Genomic DNA, 26911 nt, shown 5'->3' on the forward strand with positions numbered 1-26911 from the left:
CTCTTCTGTGCTTTAAGGGTCGAGGTTTGCCAGCCATTCTCCACAACATTGTGATCAAGATGTAATCTTTTACTCTTTTTAAATGAAAGAAAAACAGGCTGTTATATGTGCAAATACTTGTAAAGGCTGCAGGTAATTGGAAAACACCAAGTATCATGAGACTCATTGTGAAATCACAAGGGTAGCAGTCTGCTTCCTCCATCACACTCAAATTATTTGAGTCTTGGGCCTGCCTTTGTAGCAGGATCAAATTCACTGAAGTGGCAAAACAGGCCATAACCCTTTCCCTGTGGTACCGCTGCCTGGTGTGTAGCATGCTTCGAGCCATGGGATGAAGGAGGTGCTGCTCTGACACTTCACAACCTGTCTCAGCAGGTCTCTCTTAACATGATGTCCTCCTGCCATATGATCCGTACTCCCCTCTCCCTTCACAAGGATCATACCATGGCCATCCATATATTCTTCAAATAAGTTAATATATTCATTATATATTTCTCTGTCTTACTCCCCTGCACCCAGCCCTTGATTGCTACACTAACTCAAGAATAAACAGGTAGCCATCAATATCTCGGATTTTGTCTTGTATTGTTTAGACCGGTATTGAACCATCACGTGGATGGTCCATGGGCACTGTGACGAACAAAATAATTTATTTGTTTCCCTACAGCTGAAATATGGCCCCCACAAACCCCACAGCTGTGATGTATCACAATGTCTGGGCATAGTCAGAAATCTAAGTCAACCATGTCCTCACAGATTTACAAATCAATCAGAACAAAATCAGGAGACCTGGTGGAGGCTGCTTTCTTAAATCATGTTTGAAATATGAAATTAAGAGAATAGCAAGAATAAAACATGAAAGAAAGGATCTGTGTATAAAGAGTAATTCAGACAGATTCCATTGAAACTAAGGGCTCTATTCAGGTTTCCTATTATAATTACACTTTATTGCTGCCTCTCTCTGATGACTGCCTAGGAACCAGCTTTTGACAGCCCTCCCTCTAAAGCAGGCTCTCTGGTTCACTACTTTCTTGGAGTTGGGAGCCATACCTGTCGACTCCAGGCACCTAAACCAGATGTCTGGCTGAGGCCATAAAGAAACAGTCTGCTTGCACATGCCTTCAAGTCAGAGCTTCGTTCTAGCCACTGTGGACTTTGGCTATGAAGCTGATACAGCAGATGACGGGAAAGGAGAAGACAGTAGAGATAGAGTCCACATTCCTGTTCATCCTTGTAAATACTTCACCAGGGGAGAAGGGATCCAGGTCAGGATGATGCCTCATAAGGGGAGAGTCCCTTGACACTGCACTAAGCTTTCTCACAGTGTGGCAAGTGTTGACCACCTCAGGTTCCCCATAGCAGGAGCAACAAGCCCTGGGTGCATCCAAGGGCAAAACAGAAAACATTTAACAGGATTAGCTTGTACCAATTCCAGAACAACCATCCCTTCTGTAATTCCCTTTGTAACTCCCTCCTTATTTACCCTGGTGAGCAGAATGCAGCCCATCGCTGGTGATGAGCTGTTCCAGTGTCACTGTCATTCAACTTTTGGTAGCTGCCTCCTAAGAGTCTCATGGTCATTTGGGCACTGCCAATGTTGTGAGATACCTTTAGCACTCCTATCTGATTGGCAGTGAAGTGTGACACTGCTAGCAGTGAACTTTCTGCAATGTCTGTTAAAGATAAGGGGGGGAAAAAAAACTTGAATAATTTATGTAGTTAGTTTAATTTAAATAATTTATATGCTAAGCATTGCAAACAGAGCTGGAGTTGATAATGAGTCCAAGAAGCACATTTTGAACTCAGTTGCAGATTCTACTGCATTGTAATTCTTGCAGGATACAGGATTTCCTAGCAGTATAAAGGCCGGGGAGTGTAAACAAGGTAGTTGCTTGAAGAAGAGTCTGTACAGACTCCTTCTTTACCAATTACCACCAGACTATCTTATGTTCTCTACAGCTTGTTCAGTTTGAACCTCCTGAAATTATCAAGAGATGCATGCATTTTCCCAAGACACAGAGAGAAGCTTGGCTCCATTGTTTGACAAATAACAGTTTGTAACTGGTGTAATCTGTAATCAGGAATCAATTAAAGAGATATCAACAGGAAAGGAAAGATAAGGAAAAACCAGGAGAAAATCAATGAACAACATAAGGGAATTGATCATTCAAAGAGTCTTTCTTAAGCCACTGGGTCCTCTCAGAGGACTCTTTGCTGCACATCCTGTAGGCTTTGTCTTTTCTTCTTCAGCTGTTTTTTGGCCCTTTTACATGATGAAGCCCTTCTCTTTAGCAGTGGGGGAAAAGAAAAAAGTATAAATATGTATCTCTCCAAGCCCCCTTGCCCTCCAGGTTCATTGAGTGGCCACTGCCTTTTACACTTATAATGCAAGTGAAACACATCTGAGAGGTTGCTTAGAGCTAAAGAAAATTAATGCTCAACTTTGTGAATTCTTGCATGAATTCACAGCGAATATCTCCAGGAACACTTTAGAGGATGTACATATCCTCCTCAGGGGTGCAAGCATCTAAGAAATCACTAGCACATACCTCATGAAAAATAATTTCCCACAAATACTTACACAGTTTAAGAACCATCTTTGTCATAGTAGACTGGTTATGTGCTACTGGCTTCTTTTATCAAGATTTTTTTTTTCTGTTTGAATTTCTAACGTCCTTAAAAACATACTTATTGGTTTCAAAGAAGCCACTAGAACAGCATTAATGAATCCATATTACCAACTCCAGCAATTACTTTGAGTGTCAGGATATTTTGTGTTGATCCATGCCTCCTCCCAGAGTTCTGCTGTTATGTGTGCAAATCGCAGCTTTCAGTTAAAAAATAAATACCTTTCCAGACATGAATTTCTGTGTACAACAAAAGCTTGAAAATGTGAACCAAGTCCTGAGCCCTGAAGACTTGAAAACCAGAAAAGAAGTGAAAAGAAGCCACCAATTTAACCATTGAAAAAGAAATATAATTTTTTTTAAGCTGATCAATGTTACGATTTTTAGGGGGTCTTATTCATCACTTTTGAACATCTGCAGGTTGGCACAGTTGTGAAACCGTGAAAGGCTTTGGAACTTTTTCTTGTTGAAATGCCAGGATTTGTGTCGTTTCCTCTTGTCAGTTGTACAATAGTTAGGGAACTCACATGCCCAGTGAAAAAAATACTGATGGTGGAGCACAGAACTTGTTTCAGGGGCTTTCCAGGATCCCGAGGGGGTCAAAGACAAAAGTGTAATGTGAGGAAGTCCAGAGGTCATCCTCCTCCTCAGACTGCCAAGGAAGACAAAGGGAGCCCAGGCTCTCTTTATGCCCTACATGTGGAGCTGGGAAAGATCATACAAGTACGGAAGACATGGTTGTCAGAATAGCTGCTTGAAGTGAAGGACCTAACTGCATTCCTAAAAGTAGGAAAGGTTTTGGGAAGCTGGGGTCATCATCTCTGGGACCAGGTTTTGCTAACTGCCAAGATGCGTGTCTTCTCATATCTCTGTCAATACTTGGCTTAAGTAAAGCTAAAATGAAGAGTGTGCATTCAGAGATGAGCTCCTGCGGTCCACACTTAATCTTTCTCACTGAACCCTCTACCCTTTGCTTGAAAAAGCATGTACTTCAGTATCCAAAGCAATCATTCCACTGCTGTCTGCCACTGAGTTTTAGGATCTCACATTTAACAGGAATAGGAAGGCAGAATTTTTTTTTTTTGGTAAAGCCAGCATTTTTGTTTTCTAAACAAAGTGTGGGATATGTGACAAGGAAACCTGCTCTTTACTAACCACAAACAAAAGCAGCAAAGTGTAGCTGGCTCCCACCTCCTTAGTTCTGGTCGTTTATTTTATACATCAAAAATAGCTCCAGCCCCTCCTGGTGCTGAACTAGATGATCTCCAGAGATCACTTCCAACCCCATCTATTCTGTGATAAACTGAAAGTAGTTGAACTATCTTTAGAAAATAAGGGCGGAAAGGGGGGACCAGGAACTAGCCATGCTATGTATGTTTTGTAGATTTTCAGCATGTAAAGATGGCTAGAAATAAAACTTACCCATTGAGTTAATTTCTTCTCTAATTTGTCAGCAAGCATTCTCAAGACAGAGAGTCTGGATTTCCACTACTGATCAGGTTTCAGCCTAGCCAAGGATGAGATAAAGTCTGGCAAAGAACAGTAGACTTACCTACATTAGCATTAAGCGTTTTGTTTTTGGTTGATGTCTCTGCAGCTGAAATATTGTGGGTATTAAAAAAGACAACAGAATTTGCTGTACTGAGCTGTACAGTGTTGGTCCTTGTCTTCTGCCCAGATGGTACTTGCTGCCTTGGAAGATGGTGATCTCCCAATTTCACTCCCATAATTCATAAGGTCAATTATGCAAAGCTAGACAGAGAGAGCAGGAGAATTTTTTCCTGACCCCATGCACTGTCAGTTGAGAGATTCCTTTATCTTTAGCTGGCGATGCCTTGATACCAACAGGAAGTTATTGCCACTGCTGGAAAATAAAGGCATTTAAAATCCATTACAGCAAGATATGTAATGGGTTTTCTTTCCATCAAGATCGCTTTGTCTTGTTCAAAACACAAGCAGGGGTGAGCCTTTCTCCCAGTGGTGGGTGTTAACGGTCAGAACTCCTTTGACCTCTTTGCATCTGACAGCCCTTTCCCTCTGCTCTTTAGGGAGGGAAAGGTTAAATGTCACCTCTGCCTTTCTTGTTTCCTTCCTTGTTGTTATCTGAGAAGGAAAGGCCTGAAATTCATATCGATGACATCAAGTACAGGGTCTGCTGTGCTACTGCACTTTTAAATTAACAAAACATCCAAGATTGTTTCTCCTCCTCTCTATCCTCCTCTCTCTGCCTCTTGGCTTCTTTCTTTCTCAGGCAAGGCTAAGATGACCAAGCATTCCCTCTACCTGATTTCCATCTAGGACTGAGTGTCCCTGCTCTGCCCTCCCAAAAGCAGGCTCTTTTCTCCCTGTTCCTCACTGACGATGGGACTTCAGCAAAACAGTGGGAAGAGAAGATGGAAGGGAAGCTGATCATATGCACCTATCTCTCTCTTGAAAATCCACATGACACCACACAATACACCTCTCACTTTCTCTTGCAAATCCGTGTTTCCACACATCCTAAAAATGTTTTCCAACCTACCCAGCCCTTTCCCTTCTTGCCTTTCCCATTTCCTTAAAATCCTTTCATGCAGGCTTTTTTTTCTCTCACTTGCTCTGAGGGACTAGAGGAATGAGGTTGAGTTCACCAAGTTATATGTTTAATTCTTTTTCTTCCTTCTTACCATTTTTCCCACCACCACTAGCACCACCATCACTACCCATCTGGCTGTGTGGTGTTATAATCTTGGCTGAGCCAGCATGGAGAAGGTAGAAGAGGACAATGCACAGCTCAAAGTCACCATGGCAGTTTTTTTTTTTTACCACCTCCTCCCAATATTGGAAATAGCAAACGAAAAGGAAATAGAGAAGGAATTAAAAGGAGGCATAGAGAAAGGTTCCTCCATAAAGAAGACAGGCATTTAGCTAAGCAGCTGGAGTAATCCACTTGCAATTATTGCTCTTTTGCTAGATTCAAGAACCTCACAGACATGAAATATAGCTCCTTCCCCTCTCCTGAACTAATGCATTTAGGACATGTAATTGTGTATGAGGTATATCTACAACTCTGAAGCTCCTCACTTTGTAAAGAACACTCATAACTTCCATTTCCTGGACTACTCCTGCCCACATTACTGGTGAGATGTAACTCAAAACACTTTGGAAAAAAACATCTGTGAAACATCAGGCTTTTTTTTTTTTTTTTTTTAAAGACAAAGACTTACATGGTGAGTCTAAACAAAGCTACCTGAATTGCTCAAGTCACTGAGTTTGCTCAAGCCTGAGGACTGCATTCATTATTATTATTGCATTTAATTAGTAATAACACAACATCATAAATTATGCAACAGAAAATAAGTTGTGTTCACTGCCATTAATGTCTCAAAATCTAGTAGACAAGATGCTTTATGGAAGAACACTGGTCAAACTGACTGAAAACACAAGCACCGCATCAAATATAGCAAACGGTGTTTTTTGTGGTTTTTTTCCCCCTTCTTCAAAATTATGCACAAAACAATTCTACCTTTCAAGGATGTGTTTTAGGTCAAATGTCCCCTTTTCCCTGCTAAACCCATGGATCATTTTCTTTTTTAAATGGAGATAATTTTCTGTTGTTTGAAAAAAGATAATTGAAGGACTTCTGATGAAAGCGGAATCTTCCTACAATTCAAATAATAGTGCTGAGAGCCATTTCTTCTGAGAGCAATAGTTTAGCCGTCTCACATCTCCATCCTTCACAGGGCCGGGCTCCCCTGCCAGGCTACAAATCCCATGGCGCACCCCATCCACAGCATTTGCCTGAGGCACTGCGACAGCTCAGGTCTGGCTGCCTGGAAATTGAATTTCAATTTGAGAAAAGTCTAAATGTTCTTCTTCAATCAAAGATGTCAGACTAAAAAGTTTCAGCGTTTCTGGAACTCCTTGTGCCAAGACAGGTTTTGATATTCCACCTTTTCATTCCAATTCAGGACAAAACCAAATGTTGACAAAACTGTAATTGCTTAAGTCAGCTTTCCTATTTAGGATTGTTTTGTTAGAGCAAGGCAGAAGACTGTGAGGACATTTCTACTTCTGTTTAGTTCATTTAGGAAGTTTTAAAATAAAGTGGAATCAGTTGACCTCTTAAAAGAATAATAGTGTTTGGTTTAACTATTTTAAGTAAGGCTTTGGTTAAATGGTACAGTAATCCAGGCATATGGCACCAGCTAAAGGATTACAAAAGCATCAGGCACTTGAAACAAATTACTGATCTTACATACTGCTGGTTCAAAACCTTTCGATGTTTTTGATGCTCTAACTGTGTTTCAAAAAGTTCCAGATTGAACCTAGGGTTCAGATAGAATCTGGGATTAATGCCCAGTTGTAGAAAATATATTTTCTATTCTGCTATGTATAAGCAATGTTAAAACTTGAAGTTTGTAGCAGTGCTAGCTAGCTCACTGATGTAAATGTGATTGTGTGCTCACACCTGATCTGGATAAATTAACACTGCAGTGCTTAGTGCATAGCTCCTGTATTAGAGATTTTGGTGCCATACATAATCAATTGCCCTCTGTCAGTTGACCTGATATAACTTATCAAATAAGTGTTCTTAGTTCTGCCACCCCTGCATGCAAAAAACCCACGAGAAGCCCAAAAGGTGGATGGCAACTTATAAGCGTTGGTAGCTCGATAACTTTAGACCATGTGACCACACTTCAATCCAGTGCAGTTACACTAGTACAAGCCTGTTGCAGACGAAAACTGAGGTTCATTCCTGATTTTAGAGCCATGGACAAAAGTAACTACAATATCATAAGCCTGTGACATGGCACCAGTAATGTTTAGTCACCTCCAAGTTAAATATAGATTTTCTTAACTGCTAACCCTGCCCAATCCAATTGTTATCTGAACACCAAAGTACCTGACTCAGCTTTTGACATAACTGCAAAGAAATAAAGATGCCATGCTTCATAACCTGCGAGTGGCTGCACAAGGAGAGACCGCGGATCCAGGCTAGCACATCCCATCTCTGACAGAGGCCAGCAGTGGATGTGCCGGAAGGCTCTGTAAGAGCAGGTACTGATACTGCCTGAGGATGTCTTCTTTCCCTTGAAACTTAATTGATAAATTTGTCGACAAGGTGCATGATGCAGAATACCGTTGTCATGCACTTTCTTATACGGAGACTGCCGAAGTGAAACTATCACCCTTCTACCAGCAATGGACTTTGCAACACTCATTCGGTGACTGACAGTCAGTCATTGGGCTTTCACATTGCAGCAAGGGAAGGAAAGGCATTTCAAAACATGTTTGCGAGACAACAGAAATCAGCAAAGGATACTCAAGGGCAAACATAGCACCTGAAACTACTTGTAATTCACATTTTGTTCCTGAGGAGGTAGCGCATGTTGGCAGTGTCCCTTTAACTGCATTGACACCGCAGAGCCGGCAGCAGCAACAGATTGTCCCTGCCAGTAACCAAGTCAGTGGCGATTCAAAAACACACCAGACTACAGCAAATGCAAGCATGCCACTTTCAGTGCCTTTACTGAAATAGCTCACTCATTAATATTATTCCTCTTCAGTCCCCTGTTTCTCAGCGCACTTTGTAAATGGACTTTGTCTGGTCTCACAACAGCCCTCACAACGACTAACCCACTTCCACGTGGAGGAATGAAAGCAGGAGGAGATCAAATGCCTGTCCTGAATGCACCTGAGACCCAGCAGCAGCAGGTGTACACCTCCAGGATAACACGGGCTTGCATGACAGACACATCCTTTTTTTTAGCCGCTTAAGAATAACCCCATGTATAATTTAAATAATTCTGCCATGCATTATCATTGCTTGGTTGATCCTGACATATGACAGCTGCTAACTAAACAAGTAACATGGTCAATAACACAAATAATGTCTTTTAAAACCAATCTAGGAATTGAACAGTTGAAACAAGGCCTCATTGTATGGATGATTACACTGAAGCAAAGTGAATCAGATAGAAGTTGCCTGAACTGTCCAAAAGCTCAGCTGACCTGTGGTCTCAATCAAAACTCTTCAACGATTCTTTTAAATACCTAAGGTTGATGAGATTAACATACACTTATACTTCTGACTCACGTGGAGAAACTAGCTCGTGTTCCCAAATTACAACAAGAAACAGGATAGTCAAAACAAATCTTCCTATTTACTCCAGTGTTTTTGGAAGATGCTCAGCAAGAGCAGAAGCGATCTTTGCAGAATTGCACATAGTGACTGCCTTACAGTTCTCTTTTCACACCTCACTGAAGGTAATTCTTGATTTTATGTGACATGTATCCGCTGCTCTCTGCAGACCACCACCGAAATCACCTGAATCCATGCACAGAGAAGACATCGAGACAGTGCCACCTCCAGTCTTCTGTTCAGCGCTACGAGTGCAAAAGCAAGGCACTCTCCTGCCTTCAACCCAAGGATAGCTATGCAGTGAACCCTAGTAAAGAGATCTCTTCTGAACTAGGATGAGCATTAAGACGGAGAGTTTGGCTATGTGTTAACACCAAGGAGATTTTAGGGCAATTTACCTATCTGTGGATACTTTGGGCAATTCCTTCTTAGAAATGCCAAGGACTGCTTAGTTTCTCTACCTCTCAAAATAACTGTTCAAGGAAGCAATGGAGAAGTGAGAAATGTACTTGTACACAAGCCATGTACTGGCCATCTACTGGCCATGAGCACCAGTCTAAAGGAAGTCATGCCATATTTGGGAGACCTTTATCCTCTTTCCTGCAATAACCAGAACCCAAATGCACCACAGACTGACTGAGCTAACTGTACCTACAGGCAACAGTGACAGTCGCTTTCCTGGGGCCCCAGTCACAGGCACTCTGAGTGCTGAGCAGCCAAGCTATGCTTGCAGGAACAGTTGCCCACCCTACTGAGACCAAAACAGCTGCCCTGATGAAGGCAGGCATGATGTTCAAGAGCGTCTTCACCAGGGCACACCTATCAGGATGGCCAAACAGCCGTGTGGCAAGGTCCTCAGTGGAGAAGGAGACCTTCACAGCTCGGTCTGGATAACTATGGTGACAGAACAAGATGTTAACCCCAAATTAAATTGTTGCAGTCACAAGGGCCAAACTTCCTTCCACTCCCTGTTGAAGCGCAGCATGGCTTGTGAGCAATGTATTGCTTTCAGTAGGAAAATCAGTTTTCTGACTGCATCTGAGAAAAAAAAATCTGAAACAAACAAACAAACAAAAAAGCCCCAGGGAGGCAGTGGGGAAAGAAAGGGGCGAAGGCATCCAAGTGTGATGGTAAAATGTATGTCTCTCTCCCTAGACATATAAACACCCAACCCTATCTTCTGAACCAAAATCCTGATGTCAGAAGCCGTGCAGGCTCAGAGGAAAATAACTGTAATTTGTGTGAAGAAGGCATTTGCAGCAATTCATTATAATTCCTTGCTTGCTGTCACCCATCTCTAAAGTCACCGGCAATGCAGTACTTGTGTGAAGTTATTAAGGCCAAACTCTCTTTAGATTCATGGCAAGTGCCGAATGACAAGGCAAGAGCCCAGGCAGTGATAAACTGAAGTGACATGCCATACCCCCTTCCTCTCCCCCACCCCATCACCACCATGCCAAGGATGAAAGCACTGTGGATTTTGCAAATGAGAGCCACCTCTCCTCTCCCTGCCTTGTGCTGGACTCTGCCTGCCACACACATATCTCCTTGAAGCGTGCACCCAGAGGAGGGGGGCAGGAAGGAGTGGAGGAAGGCAAAGGAAAATGTGCTTTTCCCCACTTTCCTTCCACAAAGATTGCACAGGTTTCCCTCAGAGGTTCCCCAACAGATGACATGTATGTGAGAGACAGAGATAGGCAGGCTGGGCAGAGGAGAGATCCAGGTGGGAACTTTTCAGCTATCTGAGATAAAGACACCTCTTAAAAAAAAAATTATGTATCTATATATATAAATCAATTGCTAACTTATCTATATCTAGGTTTATCCCTACATCTGTGTTTTGCTGTTCATTTCAGTAACCCCCAAGACTAGACAGAGGAGACATGGATCTCTTACAGCTGTACAGACTTCCAGCAAATAAAATGTGTAAGTAAAAGATGATCATTCCAGAGATCAGGGCTCCTTTCAAATTGCATTTCTCTGCCCCTCCTGTTTTTTCTTGCATCCTTGGCCTCTACTTTTTTTTTCCTTCCTCTGCCCATCCCTTCTTTTCCTAAGCTGGGCAGAAAAATCAGCTTAAAGGATAATACTGCTCAGCTTTCAGTAGGATAACATAGCCAGCCCACAGGGAAGAGAAAACCTCAAACCCAACCAGAGCGATGAAAACAAGCGGGTTATTAAAGGTCCTCCTAAAGCGACAGCTAAACTCGTGTTTGCAGATACTCACAGGCTGTTGCTCAGCACTGAGGATCTCTGGTTCAAATCCAAGTGCTTGCCAACAGCAGGGTTGTAGTGGGAAAAAATCCTCTGCTCTCTTCTAGCCCCTTACTCTGGAAAAGCCATATGCTTTTTTAGCAGTGCAGGCATGCTCATAGGCTCTGAGCATGATCTGCAGAAGCCAAAGAGGAATCACCTTGCCCAAAAGATTTCTACAAGTTAAATTAACCTGCAGTCAGCTTCTGCCCATGTTAGGTTTAAAACTGCAGTAAAACCTATATTGCCAAAACTTCAAACAGATGACCAAGGCTATTAAGAGGCATGTGATGGGACTAGATCTTTACCCACAGTCTGCTGTGTTCTTATGCACTGGGTCATGGCCATCCCTTAAGTTATCCTTCACAGTATGGTACTGATGACCCATCTCACCCCTCTTTAGGCTGGGGAGAACATGTAGACCTTTTGAAGTATGTCTGAAAATTCAACACATTCGAAATCTTGGAAAAGCAGGCTTGCAAAAGTCTTCCATAATCAGCGCCCACAGCCAGGGAAAGGTCTATCAGCAGCCACCCCTCACTGTTCTCCCAGGAGGAAACACCAGTGCTGTTGACTATTCTAATCTTAGCATGGGGAGAGAGGTGTTGCCCCTCAAACACCTGAGGCTTTCAGACAAAGTCACTCTCTTGACTGAACCAGACAAACCCGTGAGGCATGGATGCTCCAAAACAAGAAAGGAGAGGGGCCCTGCCTCCCCAAGGGAGCAGGGCACTCTTACTCCACTGAAGGCAAAGGGAGTTGGGTCCTGAAATGTATTGGGGAACCCAGGAGTGAGTTAACTCTGAGCAAAGATTTAAGGCTAGGGCACAACATAAATGCACCCACTTGTTTAAATTAAAATTGCCCATAACCCTTTTATTTCCTTGCATCTGATTCTTCCCTGGCAGATGAGAAGAAATTGCTGGTCGTTTGCGTTTTTTTCTTGCAGTGAAAAGCCACAATCAATCAGGCTTTCTTCTTACCCTGCAGTTACAGGGAAACAATGACTCTGGGCTATATTTTCAGACTCCACAGGTTGCTCTGACTCTGTATTTGGTGCCCCCTTCTCCCTCTCTGCCTCCGTGTTATAAAAGATCAGGACTCTCTCTTATAAAATAGTTCTGGCATTTCTATTATCACACATGCCTGAGAACAGGGATGCGATTGCACTGAATAATGTGAAAAAAAGAAAGGAAAGGGGGGAAAAAAGAAGAAAAATCAAAGCACAGCTGAGTTGATTATTTAAAGAGCTGGGTGAAATTTGCCATCCTTTTAAGGCATCCTGGGCTCTGGAATATCACTGTGTCACTTAATGTTTGCAGTTAAGTATTTACAGATCTGTTTCCATGGCAACCGATTCTTCAAAGTTACTTTTACAATTCTGTTTTCTAAAATGTGTTTCTTTGGTTGATTGCACAGGGATATTTGGAAAGCAGCCAGGTCTAAATCATGATTTTTTTCCCATTAAGGAGAGGTCCTTTCTAATCATGTTTAGTTAGTTCTTTGATGGCTTTATCTTGATTCGAAAATGTATTTTGTTTTTTGTTAGCGGGTGGGAGAGGGAAGGGGGGAGAACACGAACAAGTGTCGTGGGGCTTTAGCAAAAAAAAAGGTGTTGGAAATTAGGAATGTGAAATAACCTTGTCTGAGTTGATTTTATTTATCCTTTCATTGTTTAGAAGAGTAGGCCTTTAACCACAACAAAATAAATAAATAAATGCCCCACTGACAGTTTGAATGCATTTCCAGGCCACAGGAGAAGATGATTCACTTATTAATTAGTCAGGGAGATGGCAGCATGAGGAGGGATGATGAACACTAGAAACAGTGCAGAAACTGAGACAAGCGGATCCAGTATGTGCGAGGGTTGGTTGCCCCCAGCGGTACCGAGATACCTGCAAGGGGCAGGTGAAGGTTGGCTCCACCGGTAAGGAGATACCTCGTGAAGCAGTAGCAGGGAAATAGTCATGAGCTCTGCTACAGCTTCCTTTGCAACTGTGGACAAAGTAATTTGAAATGTGTCTTTGTGAAGACGTGAAGAACATGTGCAAGTGTCCTGAGCCCACTGACCTATGCTCTTCCCATTGCTGCAGCACCATCTCCCCGTGCCTCCGTCTGGCCTCCAGTCCATCCCAAGCACACAAAAGGGAGCACAAGAGCTTAGTCTAGAAAGCAACACATCAGGAGCCATACAAGTACATGCGATAGATGGGGAAGGGATGTACATGTTCCCTGTCATAAAGTATTGTCCCTACCTGAAGACAGAGATAAATTTAAGCTTGTCAGGATGTCTGAGAAAGGAGTGTGCTTAGCAGTGATTTAGGAACGATGTAAACTTTGGGCACGTGTTGGAGGGAAAATCAGCTCAGATGTGCTAGTAAACCTCCCTACAAGCAGGGAGCCCTGCAATGCTCAACAAGCCACCTCCCAGGCAAAGATGTCCCTGATGGATAACCTCAAATAGGGGAAAGGAAAAGTATTGAGTTAGTTGGCTGGACCCACTGGTTGGGGCAGCTGAAGGTGAGCCTTTAATAATCATTAATAACCCACTCCTGTTTTCCACCACGCTGCAGCAGGCAGAGGTGCATATCTCAAGGGAAAGGGTAGGACCAGAAGACAGAGTATTACAGAGTAATCAGAGTATCACAGAGCATTGACCAGAAAAGATTGGAGGGGTATCTGGCATTGATCAAGTAGATTAAATATGGATGAATAATTGCAGTAAGATGAGGAGGTATGGGGAGCGGGATAGCCTGATCCATATTTTCCTGTGCTCTGTGTGAGACAACATCAGATGGTCAAATCAAGGAATGAGGAGTCAGGACTCCCGGGCTTTCCTTCTAGCTCTGCCACTGATTAAATATGTGACCATTCAGGCACTCTGTGCCTCCACTAACCTAAACTTCGAGGACTGTTGCCAGGTACAGTTAATTACTGTCTGCAAAGAGCTTAGAAACCTACACAGAAAAGATGCTAGACAGGTACCCTGGTTTTAATGTAAGTTCAAAATTTTAAATGGAGAGCTGAAAAGGGGGGTGAATCTGAAACTGAAGCAACAGAATTACAGGAAAGCTTATAAAGTGAAGGAAAATTAAGGAAAAATATAACTTGAAGAATAAAGAAAGGAAAACAAAGACTCTTAGGCAAGTGATGGGCAAGGCGAATTTCGGCTGACTGAGATAATAAGCCACTCTTTTGAAACTTTTTCCACTTTTTACTCTTGCTGCAGAAATGTTCCATTAACTCTCAGGAAGATGATTTACCATTTACCCTTTACAGACAAAGCTGAAATAGTAGGAACATCATAGCAAAACATATGACCCAGCTTTTTGGCACACCCTGTAGCTCCAAACCTTTAATGCACAACAGAGTCTTGGAATCTGAAGGGAGATGATAAAGAGACACTGCCTTGCTACAATGTTTATTAAATGGACAACAGCTACTGAGAGGACCAGGAGAAGTTGCAGGGGGCAGATTCCTTACCTGTGGGGAATGGAGGGACTTGATTTCTCCTGATTTATTTACCCTTAAGTCTATTGGGTGAAAAAAAATCTTCATGATGCATGACCTTGAAGACAAAGAAGCAACAAGGGGTAGGCACTGTCACCTCAAAGTCAAAATTAAACATAATAACAATGGAGTTTGGCAGTGACCTGCTATATTATTAATTTTGGCTGGCTGGTGGGTGTTCTTAGCCTCATAAAATGGGATCCAAATCACAAAAACAACAGGTAATAATAATTGCTCTTATCACCTCCTCTTTCTCTCCCTGGTCATTTGTGGGCTAGTCCAGCTGAGTGGCCTGTGAGTAAGTAGTTGCTCTATGAAAAAAGAATGATCTAACCAGCTCTGGGCAAGCAGCTCTTGAGCCTCCAGGCTCAAGATCACAGTTGGAGAAGGACTAGAAAAGCTTCCCCATGCTCTAAGATACAGATTTTCAGCTGCTGGAAACTAGTCGTTCCCACCTAAAGGCAGCAGAGGCACTGGGTATGTCTGCATGGATAAATAAAACAGGGTTAGGGACTGTTCTCTAGCACCAAGGCCAACTGACATAGTCTGACCACACTCACAGTAAATAGATCTGTTATTTTGTGTGGGCTTTGCTTAGAGTAATGGGAGAGAAACCCCATGTAACAGAGTAGGGTTTTCAAAGCCTGAAAATGAGGGGATGTGCTAATGCCATGAGGTGTGGCATAAGGATGTATCAGCACCCGTGAACACGCAAAGCCTGCTAGAAACACAGTGGAGGACAGAGCAGGGTGGAAGGAGACAAACCTAGTAGAAATTAATTCATGCTGCTTTTGGGAATGGTCTTTGGCATGACGTATGCTCATATGTAGGGACTGGTGAGCAGTTTGGACACAGGCCAAAACTGCCGAGAGATATGCTAACATTTCAGTAGTGTGGGAAACTGTAGGGCAGGGCCCATGCCAACATCCTGGACTGTTTTATTTACAGGTAGAGACGTAGGCGTTGTTGCCCCTAAAGACAGCAACCTGTTGGCCTTCACACCTGCAGTTGCTCTTTGCTTTACAGTCTGTTGAGAAACCCAACCCCAAAAGATACTAAGATGTAGGTTTTCTGGAGCTCTTTTTAACTTTGTATGTTATTATTCCATCAGGATACAAGTAAATATTTTTCTTCTTGTTTCTATGGGAAATATGTCAGAGAGGAGTCAAGACAAACTAGGTATTCTCTCATAAGCTATACTCTATAGCACATTCATTAGTATTACATAGACATCTTGGAAAGAAACTTTTCTAAGCCAGCAACTCTTTAAGACTTTCATATACAGTGTAATAAGTCTTTGTCCAGTCCTTCTGTAATGAAACAAGCTGACTTCACTAATAGTCTATTGAGTTCTCACATCTCTATTATAAATAATTTTTGTTGCAGACATTTAATTAATGTTATAAATATACTATTTATGATGTGCTTTGGGAAATGACTAGTTCTCTCAGCATACATCATGTTTTGGTTTATTGTTTTATTTTGCCTTGCTACAGCAGCCAGGTGCCTTGCATGTTCCTGAATAATCACAGCCTGTGCTATGGGGGCTCTGCCTTCATATTCACTCCTTTGCTGGGGAGATGGGAGCTTACCATCTTGGAGTGTTCAGACATCTAACTTAAATGTAAATGGGAGCATCTGGAATGAGTAGCATACAGATGAGATTCATCTAAGGATTAAGTGTCTAAGAGTTAGATGCCGACCCTGAGCTTGTCACTTAGCCTCCCTGTGTAGTCAGAGGACAGCAACAACAATCTGGACACCTGCCTAGGACCGGCTGGGTGATCCACACTCTTTGCCTGCTCATTTTTCTCTTCTGGCCCTAAAAGAAAACCAGCTCAGACTTCCTCCCCTGACTTCTAAATGCTAGAAATAAAGGAGATGAATCCCACCCCTATATAATGAATAGACACACAGGAGCCTCCAGGTTTCACAGGATTTGCTTCAGATAGCTACAGCTAGGCAGTATTAATACTCCCCTCTGTGCTTAGGCTCTGATCCATCCCTGTGGCTGTTTCCATCTTAGAAATGTGCTGTCAGGCTTGGATTTCCAAAAAGAAGCCAGAGGACTGAGAAACCTTGATGGAATGAAAGTGCCCATCTGTACCAGACCGCAGTGAAAAGCCTAGACGGAGTTTTCAGAATAATGTCATTCATGGAGTGGTAGGATTGCCTCCAACAGTGTGTTTTTTGTAAGAAAAAAGTTTGTTGGCTACTTTGAGTTCTCACTATGCTTTAAGCAGTGATTTCCATTAGAGGATAGGAAACATCTTACACAACTCACTCCAGAAGAGCTCAAAACTCATATGATGTTTGACATTGTCATGACTTGTGGTTTCCTTTTTTCGATTGAGTAAACTGAGGCACATTAAGTTATCAGGCAACAAGGAGCGCACAATGAGCCAATAAATCATCTGACAAAATATAAAGTTACATAGATGATCCTGTGTTTAAAGCACCCATCCAAGAATTAAAAAATAATGAAATATGTTTTATTTTTACACAGATACCCATTATAAAATAGAATATTTCATTTGATCTAATCGCATGTCTAGTTCCCCTCAAAATGCATGAAGAGGCTCACTTTATCTTGACTAAGTAAATGTGTATGAGTAGTTTATGGGTTTTATTCTCTGACCGTACAGCACGTTGCACACTGGACTCTCAGTTCCAGTGTGGATCAGCTGATGCTACTGTTGTTGCCATTAGCTGGAACAGCAGATTTGTAATAAGGAATTCCTTTCCGGGACTAAAAGTACGAGCCTCTGTTCAGTGCAAATGTCCTTTATATCAGTGGAAGTTTTATACATGTACAAAGTGTATTAGTGTTCCTTGGATTCGTGAAAGCTGTTCTGATGTATTGCTGGAGCCTATAAGCTTCAACACATGCAACATACACACGCACACACATACTCACTCACTCACACACACACACAAAAGATAGAGTCTTCTGCCACTTTCTATCTGGCAACATATTAATCTTGTGTTTTGCATTCTCTAAAAGCTTCACCATTATAACATAATTACTCCTGAAATTGACCTTTAAAATATATTCCAAATTTCAAATGTCTTTAAACCCCTCAGTGAGCACCATTTTTCAATTTCATATATTGTTTTCTTTTTTAGGAGAGGTGGGACAAAAGATGGGAAAGAGCATTAGCAAATGAATGTCAGCATGTAACATATGCATATAGTGATAAAACAAAATCTTGCAAAAATTTACCTGGGCATTTTTAATATCCAGTCTTAAAGCAGTTACGGTTTCCCTTAAGATAAATGAAAATGTAATAAGACTAACTAAAATGTTGCATTTGTGTCTCACCCTTCCCTAAAGTAATTCAATCAATCAGTTTAGCTTCACTAATATTCAAATGTATATCTGATACTGGCAATATATAAGTTCAAGTACTCCTCAGCCTAAATACATTTAAACTACCTTTATTAGAACATACACTTTCCTAAATTTGTATTAGTACCTAAAATTGGTTGTGTTTCTAACTATCCTTAAAGGAACACATAACCTTGCCTGCAAATGAGATGCTGAACTGTGTATGGAGGCAGATTTCTGTAACACAGCATCTAAGACTGAAAATGTGCATATTACAATGCACAGATGAACTTGTGTATGCCCACATTACTGTGCAAATAAGAAAGTATAAAAGCGTGTGGTACAACTTCCATCCAGCATCATTTGCAGCCAGCTTCATTCCTTCCATCTCCCTGCCTCCAGGAAAGGGAGGGCAGAGGACCTGGAGGAGAGGGGAGGAAACTCCCATCTCGCACAGGAGCTCTCCACTGCTGCAGTGTGTTCCTGCCCTGCTTTGGGGCATCCAGGTGAAGGACTGCTGAGGAAGGGTGCTGTGCCTTTGGCCAGTGAAACGCTGGCATGGGTTTATTCACATGGTTTCCAGTTGTGGGCTATCCTAGGGAAATCCCAGCTGGAAAAGATGGTTCATGGACCTCTCACTCTGTCTTCTCCACACAGGCAATTGTACGATCTGCACACAGGGAACACTTATGCACATAGGACCCTGCTCACCCTTGAAAGTATACACTCAAAGGACGCTTTGCAATCTCACACTAACAAAGCCCACTTAGGCTGGGGTGGGAGGGAGAGGGATAAAAAGCGAGAGGGAACTGTTACCCACAGAGGCCCCCAGCCTGTGAGGCACATGCTGCACCTCAGAGGTTGCTTTGAGTACCCACCGGTGCTGAGTGTCTGAAGCCAAGCGTAGCTCTGGCTTTACGCTCAACTTCTTATGTCCCTTGCGGGGTCTCGGCTCCTTCCTATTGGCAGAGCTGCCTGCATCCTCGAGCAAAGCACTGGGCCTGAACAGCACCTGGCAGACGAGCCGAGGCATTGCCTGCATGCTCGGCAAACCTTCTCTCATGTTTTGTCCAGACTCTTTCTTAACTGACCAAGAGGATGCTGACACCCCAAATGGATGCAACTTCGGAGGACCAGCTCCAACCCTGGGAGGCACGTGAGCAACAACAGGCAGGCGATCACACTGCCAAAGGATGGGTTGGGCAGATCCCCGATGGAGGTGAAAGGAGAGCGCCTCACTGAAAACACTGGTTTTGTGTCCATTTATCCCAGCTGAGGATGCAGTCCATTAGTTCCATTTAGGTTTAATGGAGGTTTAATCCAATCTCAAGTGTCAGTTTTCTGCCCTCTGACAGCTGCTTACGGCGTGATGCGCGTGCTGTAACCTGCTGGCCCACCTTACCTTTCGCTTTATGAAAAAAATGCCATGCAGTGTCAAGCTCGCTGGAAATGAAGACAAACGAAAATCATCGGAAATCTCATTAGTGACCATCCAACAGCTTCGCTGAAAGATAGAAGGTTTTTGCTTTCCCTTGCACACACCTGTTTTAGGTTGTGGGGTTTTGTTGTGCGTGCCATCCACTCCCCCAGCCCCATCATCCCCCCCACCCCCTTCTACGGGGCGGTGCAATAAATTGCTTTGCCTACTTTGCACAAAGGTTTACATATTGTTCTGTTGATAACATTTTTGGTATGCCTAATACATGTAAGGGGGAAATATCTGTCCGTATCACTTCTAAAGTTTGTGTATTATCTAACTAGCTCACACTGCTTTAGAGGTTTTAAGCCCTCCATAAGAAGTCCTTTTGCCTGTGAATCTTTTATGTTACACCTAGGTGTCCTCATTATAAGGGCTCTACTACTTGACAAGCAACGCTTGTCTCTACAGTCGGTGATGAACACAGCATGACAGGCAATGTGTGCCTCTGTCCAAGGCACTGAATCACAATAAAATGGTAAATTACTGTCTGTCATAGCTAGAAACTGCAGTGACTAATATCCAATTCCCTATTCTACATAAGACGATGTGTGTGTGTGGGGAGGGTGCACTCGTTTGGTGGTGGTGGGAAAAGCTAGTGTTACACTCCTTTTTATTGAGTCCTTGCAATTGAAAATTTACCTGGACACCAAGAAAACAAGTAAAAGAGGGGTTTTAGCAGGAGTAAAAGGATGAATTACTAGCAAATGGCATTATCACCAGAATATTTTTGGGCAGCTCAGAATTTGTTATTGTTTGGGGATCATCAGGGTAGAGATATTTGCAAATGGGATTCACTCTTCTCACTCTCTGGCAGAAATACAGAACTCAGTTTCGATTAAAATGCAATAATAATTGTGAGTTGGACTGTGTGTCACTGCTGCTCAGAAAGGCCCCCATTAGAGAAGCCTCTATTTTAAAACAAGCCATTCATCATCGGAGTATAATTTCCAGTAAATATATTGTTTGTTCAACTATAATGCTAGAGATAATGTTTAAAATTCTCCCCTCATATCTCATTATGAAATAATTGATAGCAACATGGCTATTTCTTTTCATTTGTGAGGCTTTTTTGTTTTTCTCGCCCTATTCCTTTAAGGCAACCTCTTGAAACAATCAATATCAGCAGTTTCAAAAGTGTGATTCAATAAATAAATCTCTCAGACAATGACAGAGAACATCCTTATTATAATAAATTTACCATAAATAAAACTGTGTGTGATATTCCTAAGAGCCATTTTACATGAATGCCTTCAAATTTTGTGCAAGGAGAGAGAGGAAAAGGGGGGGTGGGGAAGAGAAGAGGACAAAGATGTGTATTCAACAAATTGTTTCATTCTCGAAATACATTAAGTTTGGCTTGCTGTATGGTGTGTACAGAGTAAACTCCTGCCCCCTTGCAGAAATACACTGTATTGTTTGGAGTTGTTTAATTAATATTGGCCTTGATTGTCATACATGACTGGATTATCTCCATCCTTTTTTAATAAGATACATTGCTACAGCAGAGTTTGTAACTTATCTGTTGTCTCGCAAAACACTTTTGGAGTATTTCTGTTTAAATATTATAACAGACCAAAATCAGTAAGGACCAGCTGCTTTTGCCACTGAGGTCCAGCTTTGAAGTGACCCAGCAAGAACTTACCAAATAGCTTTAAATATCAACACAGGTCTGAAATGTAGTTTATACCCTGCTTGGTACAGTACAAAAATTCCTATTTTGCAGTCTTTATCTCTCATTTCATATGCCACAATCCGGCATTTCGTGTGAGCTTGAATTTTCGGAGGAAATTTCTCCTCTCCCTCTCCTTCCTGTTTTCGCTGGCTTTCAGTAAAACTAGGGCTCCATTGAGAATTTGGCACCCAGCTTTCTCAAGCCTAAAGCATGTGCTTTAATTTAAGTACGTGCATAAGTGATTTGCTGAAGAAGAATCAAGCATATTGTTAACCTTACAGAGATGTCTTTTTTGACTTTGAACAGAGATGCTTCAGGTGTCTACACAAAAGACCAGAAGAAGGAAGGGAAGATTTTTATGCAAGACTTGCAATCTGTTATGATTTGGTATTGGTACTGGGACACGGGGGTATAGAGGTGGTAAAATACAGGCAGACACGGAGAAAATGAGCTCCTCTGAAATTTTGGATTGCTTATATGAAATACTTCTTCTTTGCTGGAAGACTTATGCTTTCCTACTGACTTGTGCTGGTGTTATGAGAACTGCAAAACTATATTATTTAGGGAAAAAAGAAGAAATAATACCTGGTAGGTGGTATATGTTTTGTTATTAATAGTAATACTTGGCACTCAGATGTCACTTTTCATCTCCAAAGCACTTTACATAATTAACTAATTCATCTTCACCATCCCTGCATGAGATGGAGCTTTTCACTGAGGCAACACGGGAGCTCATGCATTCAGGACTGACACTGTTCATAGAACAATCAGGCTATCCAGGGACCACTTTTGGCTGAAAAACAGCTGACCTGTCCTAAGGACAGGGCTGTCTTGGGACATTGTGCATGGATAGGTGCTAAAGGAGTATTTACTTTGAAAATGTTGGCATGCATTTCCCCAATACTCACTCCAAAGCTCTGCACACCCATGCGGAGAGGGATGCTGTGCAGAGCCTGTTCTAGTGACTCCCCTCTCCAGGGTTGTCCCTGTGTCCTGGTGACTCCCTGGCCATCTGGCTACTTGGAGGGCACTGGGCATAGGTCACCAGTCTCATCAGTGTCTCCACATCTGTAGGGCCTATGTATCCATTCAGAGCCACCCTCTGCCTTCAGTGGGAGCCAGTGGACACAGGGTGCTGCTTGGTCCAGGTCTGTTGGCAGAACCTGCATGCGAGGAAATCTCCTGTGAAATCTGCCTTTCGTCATGTTTAGATCGGCACCAGCATTTCTAAGCAAATCACAGCAGCAGTAAAGGGCACCCTGTGGACTTGGCTGGAGGATCCTTGCTCAGCAACTATATTTGCTGACACGATTATATTATTGTCTTCTGTATATTTTTTCCCTATGGGATGACAGAACTTTTGCATCAGGATCCAATTCAAAGCACCTTGAAGTCTGCTTTTCTGACCTTTTTTCAATGGTCTGGTCATATCTATGGGCCAAATACAGATACCTCCACCCTCTGCAAACAGCTTGGGAGAACTGTTTTAATCCTGCCAAAAGCCCAGAAATGCAATGATGACTTCAGTGGCACAGGTCCTGACCCTGCACTAGAGATCATACCAGGCATCTCCCAGTGCCAAGCTCTGGGGAATAAACAGAGCAAAACAGTAGAAGCTAGTTTGAGGGGACAACACAGGGCAAAAAGCCCATGTAGGAACCCTGCTGCTTTCTGCTTCTTCCCCATTGATGTAGAAAGCTCAGAAAGAAATTACTTTTGTCACAGGCTCCCTAGCATAGCACCAAAGATTCGGCTGCACAATCTTCCCGTGGGTTTAGGCACATGCTCTGCCGAATGTGGGAAATGATTAGCTTTTTTCTTGGTGCATGGCCATTCGCACGTGCATGGGAGGGACTCTCTGCCGGAAGGTGATTTGTCAGAACTTGCAATGAAAGTCAAACCCTGCAATTAAAGGGAGCGGCTGTACTTAAAAGAGAGATGTAGAACATCCCAGCGCACGCTTGGATTTATCATATTGAAAGAACCTAGTCCTCTTTCTACACAGTTGCAGTTTTTGATAAACGGCCTACATTAGGACCCCTCAAAGGTGCACTGCATCATTAATTACCAGGGTATATGCTGAAGAGGAAGTTAATAAAACTTGTCTCTTGCATGGAAGTGAGAAATCTTACTACCTGATGATTCCTGATGGAAGAAGATGTTTCTGAAGCCACATGTGCAACCTTGTAGAGGTAATAATAGCAAAACACTCAGGGGAGTCTTTTATGTTTGAGGATGTAATTTTTCCTTTTGATTTATAGGATACTAATGGCTTTTCTCTTTTTTTTTTTTTTTTGAGCCAAGAGCCATGGTAAAAATCAACTGATGACGCTCAGATTCAGAGAGGAAAACAGAAAAGAAAAGAAAACAGAACAGAATAAAATGGGACAAATACGAGTCTCTCTGGGAGGAATGCCAGCCGCTAGCTTCGCTATTATTATACTGGAGAATCTTATAAAACTCTAGCCATTAATAACGGGCTGCTGCCAGATATTGATAATTTATTCAAATTGTAGGTCTGGATTTGAGGGAGCAGATGTTCCTCATGCAGACACTTTCAGAAAATGAATTCCAAAGAAACAAAATAACATTCGGTGCTATCAGAAGAGAGGAAAGGCAGTATTTTAGTGTGCAGTAAACATCTGGACTGCCTTCTATTTTTATTGCCTCTCTCGCCCCTGGCTCTCTCCTACCCATCCACCCTTACCACTGGATGATTCTGTTGCTCTTCTTCTTTGACGTCAAATAAATAAATAAATAAATAAATACTCTGTTTAGTCTCCGCTTGTGTTAAAATATATCACGACTGATTTCACTAGGAGAAATGGGACCTGACCAACTTCAAATCACCTTGAGCAGGAGCAAAGCCTCCAAACAAGCCACCTATTAGGAAGAGTAGAAATTAATTTTGATCCAGAACAAATTTCTCTAGTCATTTCAATGTTTCGAGGCTGCTCTACCCAATATGAGGCTTAGTTTTACCCTCCAGCAAATTCACAGATGTTCTCTCTTTCTCTCTCTCTCTCTCTGCCTTGCTAGGCTGGAGGAAGACTAGGTATTCATAACCCCAAAATCTCACTGGCACAGATGCTCCAAATTGAAGCAAGCTGTTCTATCATCTTCTCCAGTTGTTGGCCGCTCCATTTGAAACCGTCCTAGTCATGGTGCAACAGAATGTGCTGTGTGTCCAAAAACTGTTAAACATATTTCCTTGGGCACAGTGACAACTGTTGATGAACAATAAACTGCAATGCTTGCTACCAGTGGTCCTGTTCTCTCCAAAAAAGAAGCCAACCTCTAGGACCAAATCCAGAGGTCGTAGTGAGAGCATGTTGGCCAGATCTTATCCCTGGGAGGTCACTTTGCTTTCTATAGATCTGTGTAGTTCTGCACTGCTTGGAAAGGTAGGTAGGTCCAAGACTGCCAAGGGAGCTAGGATGGTGGTCTAATATTCAGTACTTTACAAATGACTGTACAGACTTATATTCCCAACCAGTCCCATTTTACAATTCCCATCCATTTCCAGCTAATCTCATGCAATAACTTTTCTTCCAACCAGTCACACATTGCCATCTGTCTCTGCTCCTGACTGATCCCAAGTTGCCATCTGCCCCTGGCCAGCCTTTTTTAGCGATACCTCATTTGGAGAGGTACATAAATGATAATGCTCAGAGGTGTCAGTCCTTCAGACTGTCTAGTCCAAGCCTCTGACTGACACCCAGATTTCACAGCATGCAGAGACTGAAGGACAGCTTCTTGACCACCCCACCACCACTCACACACGCAGCCTCCCCCTTTGCAGTAAGCGTTACAAAGGATTGTTTGCAAACAAAGGGAACCAAAGATGGATTAGTCCAGGGGACTACACAACACAACATGGGAAATACCAGGGAACGGAAAGAATAGTCACAAGCAATTTATTTGCAAAGGGTGTGCAGATGCAGTTGTGGGTCACTGCACACGCTGAATAATCCTAAGACTAGTTAAGAGTCCCTTTGCTCCCCACTGCCCTGTGCGCATTGTCCATAATGACATGCGTCCAGGAAAGGCTCTTGCGTGGTAGGAGGCTAAAAACGATTGTGTCTAATTTGCCCCCCAAAGCTTGAAATATGGCTTTCAAGACCTCGTCATGAAGGATTCCCACTGCTTCTGAGGCTGTCTTGCTTGGAGGTCTGTTCCCTTTGTGGGAGAAACATTGCGTAGCTGTCGCAACATTCCTCTGGGGGTAATTGTCTCCCTTTTGTCTTCCCTGTGTTTAGTTGAGAGCAAAAACCTCCAAGTTTCACTCTGACGGTGACAGCACTTTACAGTCGGATAGTAGAAGGGGAATGGAGTTGTTAGCTCACTTCGCAGCCGTTGCAATGCTGCCTTGGCCTCTGACGCTGCACTTCCCATGCGTGACGTGGAAAAGAGTGGAAGGATCAGGGCCTAAAAAGTTGTTTCTTAATTTCTCCTGTGCCCAGTTACCAGCTGCCACTAACTTTGCAAACTTTATTGACTACTGCTATGTCTGGTGCTAAGTATCGTCAGACTTCATTCCAAGTAATGGGAAAAAAAACTGAGGGGCAATCAACTAGTTCCATGATGAATGAAGCCCATGTCACTCAGAGAAAATGAATATTTCTTTGCAATAATGACCAGATGGTAGCAAGACTCAGATCCAAATTAAAACATGCATGATAAATGCCAAGAAAACACAGAAAGACAAAAACCCAACCTGGAGTGAAATCTCTCTATAAATCTTTCCCCCCCTACAACACAGGCACTTCTAATGGGAATTAAATTATTAAGAGATGTTGCAAGGAGAATACAAATGTGAGAGTCTTCCTCCTTCTTGGAACTTTTTGAAAGAGTATTTCAGCACAGCCAGCTGGCTTTTCTTCTCCGTATGAGACAGCACTGGGCTGAATGGGATCTTTTCATGTAGAAGCACGGGCAAAATACTAATCCAGAAAATAAATTATACATTGGAGTTGGCATAGAAATAGAATATATTTTGCTTCCTGGAGAGTTGACCTATGGAACTTCTTGCTGCAAGAAATTACTGCTGCTGAAGTTCTTCAAGGACTTAGAAAGAAGGTAGTATTTGCAGATAGTAACACCATTCAAAATTATATTAAACAGAACAAATGTGGACAGTGGTTTTACAATATCTTAGTTCCAGGTGGAAGCTAAGAATAAATTAATGGTGTTAGAAAGAAACACTTTTATGAAAAATGTAGAGTCCACAATTTTTCTGATGCTTTTCCATGAGGTATGCGATGTTTGAAAGTGCTATAATCATGACAAAGGACAACAAGGACTGCTAGAGCTGTTCTAACATGGCATTTGCAGGGGTATTTGAAGTAAGTCTGTGTTTTGGCATCCTCCTGGATGGCTGCTGGGCGAGCCAAACCTAGCCCTTCACTGTCCAACCAATCAATACCCTCAGAAACCTTATTTTTAACTGTCTGTTTCTGATCCTGCATCACCCCTTCTATGTCCCCTTCCTTCTATTTGCAAATCTCATGGTGATAGAAAATGGATGGTCTCTCAGGGGGCTGGCTGGCTCCTCCCTGTTGGCACTGACACCTTTCCCCAGCACTAAGTTAATGAGAAATATTAAATTACAGAGGCACACGCACACTTTGGAAAGAAACATGGTGTTTGATCCCCCCAAACTGCCAAGCTCTACTTAAAAACGGTAACAAATGTTCTTCCCCAGCAAGAAGTGATTAGCTTTTATATCTGTGCAGATTGTGCAAACACACAGGAGGGAGCTTTTAAATATCATTGATTTGCCTATTTGAAATTATTAATTTCAAATTCGGCTGGAACAACCTTTGCTAAATTACACTGTGCCAGTGGGAGTTAGAGGACCCACAAGTCTAAACTTAACTTAAGAATGGGAGGGGGGAGGGCTAAAGAAGAAGAAAAAAAA

General features: G+C 42.4%; 1 protein-coding gene across 33 annotated transcripts in view; it reads right to left on the minus strand.

Moving 5' to 3' along the window:
* Positions 1–26911, minus strand: part of CELF4 (CUGBP Elav-like family member 4) — a 754916-nt gene that overhangs the window by 183844 nt on the left and 544161 nt on the right. For 6 of the 33 annotated variants that reach the window (XM_050912572.1, XM_050912568.1, XM_050912567.1 and 3 more), the window contains exon 5: positions 790–806. The exons of 26 other annotated variants lie outside the window; for them this stretch is intronic. In XM_050912572.1, the coding sequence (XP_050768529.1) occupies positions 790–806 (17 nt within the window). Of the gene's footprint in view, positions 1–789; positions 807–13346; positions 13366–16424; positions 16433–26911 lie in introns of all 33 variants that reach the window. One more of the 33 variants, XM_050912571.1, reaches the window with a different exon arrangement.

Source organism: Gymnogyps californianus, chromosome Z, assembly GCF_018139145.2.
Source record: "Gymnogyps californianus isolate 813 chromosome Z, ASM1813914v2, whole genome shotgun sequence".
Taxonomy (NCBI): Eukaryota; Metazoa; Chordata; class Aves; order Accipitriformes; family Cathartidae; genus Gymnogyps; species Gymnogyps californianus.